Below are 3,851 nucleotides of genomic sequence, written 5' to 3' on the forward strand. Positions count from 1 at the left end.
GTATTTCAGATTCACGTGTTCCAGGGTGGTTTTTGAAATGACTCAACTCTATGTGCTGAACTATTCTTGTGAAATAAATTAATATATGAATATGATTTGAAAACTACTAAAATATTATTTATTATCGACTAATATTTTAAGAAACCCTTTAAATATAACTTCAATTTCTGAAGTTTATATTAAAAAATAAAATTATAATAAAATAGAGAATATTTCTATTTTTAACTATTTCATAGTCAGGGTACATTCAACGCGATCGCTCAAATCGCTGAAAATAAAAATATTAAATTGTATTAGCATTAACGAAGAATTTATATTTTGTATCAGATGTTTTGATATTTTAAAAAATTAGCGAACGTGATTGTAGTTTTTTTAATGCGTCGCTGAATATATTTTTGGTGATTATTAATGGAAATGTTATTTTTGTGGAGGCTATAATTGTTTGCGGTTTCAAGCGGCATTTTAGTAGTTATGTCCCTTGCCTAGCTCTTCTTTTCAAGTTGCTCTCGTGGAAGAGCAGGTGAACGACTGTGTATATAGTTCCATTCTCATTCACATCTGCTGGACTGCAAACCTCGTCTTCCTCGAGGAATCGCGCTCAACAACAGAAAAAAAAAACAACAACAACTTATAATAACAACTCAAGAACTCGAAAATAACATCACCGATTTTTATTTTGTCATGGCTTCTGAAGAGAATTTCGATACAGGAGATGCAGGAGCATCGCAGACCTATCCGCAACAATGTTCCAGCTTACGCAAGAATGGCTACGTTCTTCTGAAACAGAGACCGTGTAAAATCGTAGATATGTCCACGTCGAAAACCGGCAAACATGGTCACGCTAAGGTTCATCTCGTTGGCCTGGACCTGTTCAACGGCAAAAAGTACGAAGATATTTGTCCCTCCACTCACAATATGGAGGTGCCCAACGTGAAGCGAAAGGACTACCTTTTGATTGATATCGACGCGAATAACTACTTGACCCTGTTGGAAGATGACGGAGCAATTAAAGACGATTTAAACCTACCAACTACTGACATCGGCAAAGAAATAAGCGATAAGCACAAAAGCGATCAGGCCCTTGTTCTTACTGTGTTATCAGCTATGGGTGAAGAACAAGTAGTAAGTTATAAATTGGATAATAATAAATAATGGATTAATGAGCCAAGAGGAAAAAAACTGAACCTATGCAAGCTATGGTCACTTTTACACTATAAACTGAAGCAATTAAACACCAACACACAATAATTAATCTCTCCTCGTCAACAGTTAAAGGACAATCTTTATTTTCTCAATATAATACTGTAAATGATAGCAGCTAATAGACTTATTGGCAGGTTCTCTTTCTAATTATCTGTCTCTTATTTTTCTCTCTCTACTCTAAATCTCTTGAATAATGCGCGCACGCTCGCACACACATTCACTCACTCAGCCGTAGTTTAATTAAAATCTTAATCTTAAATTGAGCCAAAGATATTTATTTTTAAAGAAGGAAAAAAACACACAAGTTAAAAAAAGAAAAAAAAAGCAAATGAATCAAGCAGGGAACGGCGCAAAGTAAATGGAGACACTCACAAAAAAAGAAAAAAGGGGATAAAAGCGATGTGAGTTGATGGAAAAACCCTCAACAAGTCAAGGATTTCAAAAAAAAAATCTTCATCGCCCTCACCTGTTTTTTTTTTTTTTTTTTTTTTTTTTCCAAAACTCTGAAAGTTGCCTCCTTCTTCTTCTTCTTCTTCCAAAATTGCCATTCATTTATGAGAGAGAGAAGAAAGACACACAAAAAAAAATGAAAACTGAAGAATATTTCACGATCCGACGACGACGATGGGAAGAAAAAAAAATGATTTTTTTGGAAAAAAAGAAAAAAAATGATTTTTTTTTTTTTTCTCTCTCCTTCTTCAAAATACTTCAACATAAATTGAAAGAAAAAGTGCAGAAAAATCCACGGATTTCTTGGTATGTTCCGTTTGTTACAACTGGAAATTGTTATGAATCTCTCTTGTACGCTTTAGTCTTTAATTATGGGGTATCAGTTCTGTAATAGACCAAATTTTTTTCCCTTTTTTTCCTACCTTTTTTCAAATATTATTTGACTGATCACCTCATTTCTAGACAAAAAGCTCAGATTTGATAACGAATCAGTCGTAAAAAGGCTAACCAACATTACTACTACTACTACCTACTAGTACTACTTAACTACTACTACTACTAACTATAGATTTACACACACAGAAAGAAAGAATGAAAAAAAAAAACAGAAAACACCTCCTTTTAATTAATTATTGATATATTATCACATAACAAAAGAATATATCCATCTTCATATTTCTTAATTTGTATAAAAAAGAAATATAGGCTGTTCATAATATAAGTAAAGGTGGGAACTTTAACTTAACAAGGCTAAATGGCTTTTTTAAAGAAAAACTCCAAAAATGTGGTCTCAAAGACTTCCTTGGAGTGTTTTGGTTGACCTGCTTGAACATTTATGCATGCTTTAACACAACATATATATATATGTGTATATATATAGATATATATGTGTATATATAGATATATATATGTTATATATGATATATATATATGTAACATTCTCTCTTTTGTATTTTTTTTCCTCCTTCCTTCCTCTTATAAATAATAAAGTGGTTTGTATTTTCTCCTAAGGGCCAAACATTTGAGTTATATTAAAAAAGAATTGAACATAACACGTGATTTTCATTTTTATCCTTTTTTTTTTCTCAATTATTATTATTATTATTAATTAATTACATTTTTTCTATTCCACTTGGTCTCTCTCTTCTTTCTTCCCTGATGATGATGATGGTTATATTTTCCAGCTGCTTTAACAGTAGAGCCTGGCCTTGGTAACATTTTATTCAACACCCTTACCATAGCAGTTGCTTAAAATGCTTCATGTATAATAATAATTATATATAGTATTTATTATATTATATATGTACACTCACTCACTCACAGACACACACACCACACAATTTATATATATATACATTACATTCTTTTAGATTTAGTTGAGATATTTGGTAAGGAAAGTGGAAAACTTTGAGATGGACCCCTGAGTAAACCATTTCAGAAATGACTGGGGGGGAGCGAAGGTTTCTTGCTCAATCCCCCCCTATTTTATTCATTTTTCTCCTGATTTCATTACAATAATCTATTCTCTCGTCATCGCAGCTAAATTTTATTCATCCCATATCCTTTTTACTGGCCATAATAATACCCTTTTTCACCCATTGTGTTCTGCCTCCTCTTATTCCCTTTTCTCAAAGCGATTCCTCTTACATTTTGTGGACCTCGTGGTTCGCTTTCCAACATTGTACAATACTTAACAAGCAGGGCCGGCCACCTTTCTGTCTATCTCTCTCTCCCCTCAGCCTAAATCTACCTGAAGAAACACCTAGAAACTATTAATTAACGACTCATTAAGTCGATCTATCTCTCTTTTTTGTAATTTTTTTCATACTCCCATTCATTTTACCCAGGTTTAATATTTCTAGTCTTTCACCTTAAAACCCTCAAACCTCATTTTTTTTCCTTCTGTATTTTAGTCATTAACTCAATGTTTTCTAGTTCTGATGTATTTTCTTAATAATGGAATCTCTCTTCTATCAAAAGAATCCTTTCCCTGGCCTGTGTGGGGTCTTTTTCTCTTCTCTAATCTAAAATCGTCCGGTCTCGATTTCCGTCGGGCGACCATTTCTCTTCTTGCATAAGAAACACTAAATACTTTATACATTTTCTACACAGATCAGAGCGGTTTCCTTGCCGTGGATGCTTCATTTTATTAATTAACAAAGCCTAGTAGAACCCTCGGCCACCAGACTATCATAAAT

At 33.0% G+C, this 3,851-nt stretch overlaps 1 protein-coding gene across 1 annotated transcript; it reads left to right on the top strand.

Annotated features, from left to right (window-relative positions):
* The first annotated feature begins 469 nt into the window (after nucleotides 1-469).
* On the top strand, nucleotides 470-2,705 carry LOC115221402 (eukaryotic translation initiation factor 5A-1). The gene has a single exon (XM_029791581.2). It carries the CDS (start codon nucleotides 682-684, stop codon nucleotides 1,150-1,152), a length of 471 nt encoding a protein of 156 aa, XP_029647441.1. The 5' UTR covers nucleotides 470-681; the 3' UTR covers nucleotides 1,153-2,705.
* The last annotated feature ends 1,146 nt before the right edge of the window (nucleotides 2,706-3,851 follow it).

Source organism: Octopus sinensis, linkage group LG18 (genome assembly GCF_006345805.1).
Source record: "Octopus sinensis linkage group LG18, ASM634580v1, whole genome shotgun sequence".
NCBI lineage: Eukaryota > Metazoa > Mollusca > Cephalopoda > Octopoda > Octopodidae > Octopus > Octopus sinensis.

Coding starts and splice junctions, on each gene's coding strand:
- LOC115221402 (XM_029791581.2), top strand. CDS start 682: ATGGCTTCTGAAGAGAATTTCGATACAGGAGATGCAGGAGCATCGCAG.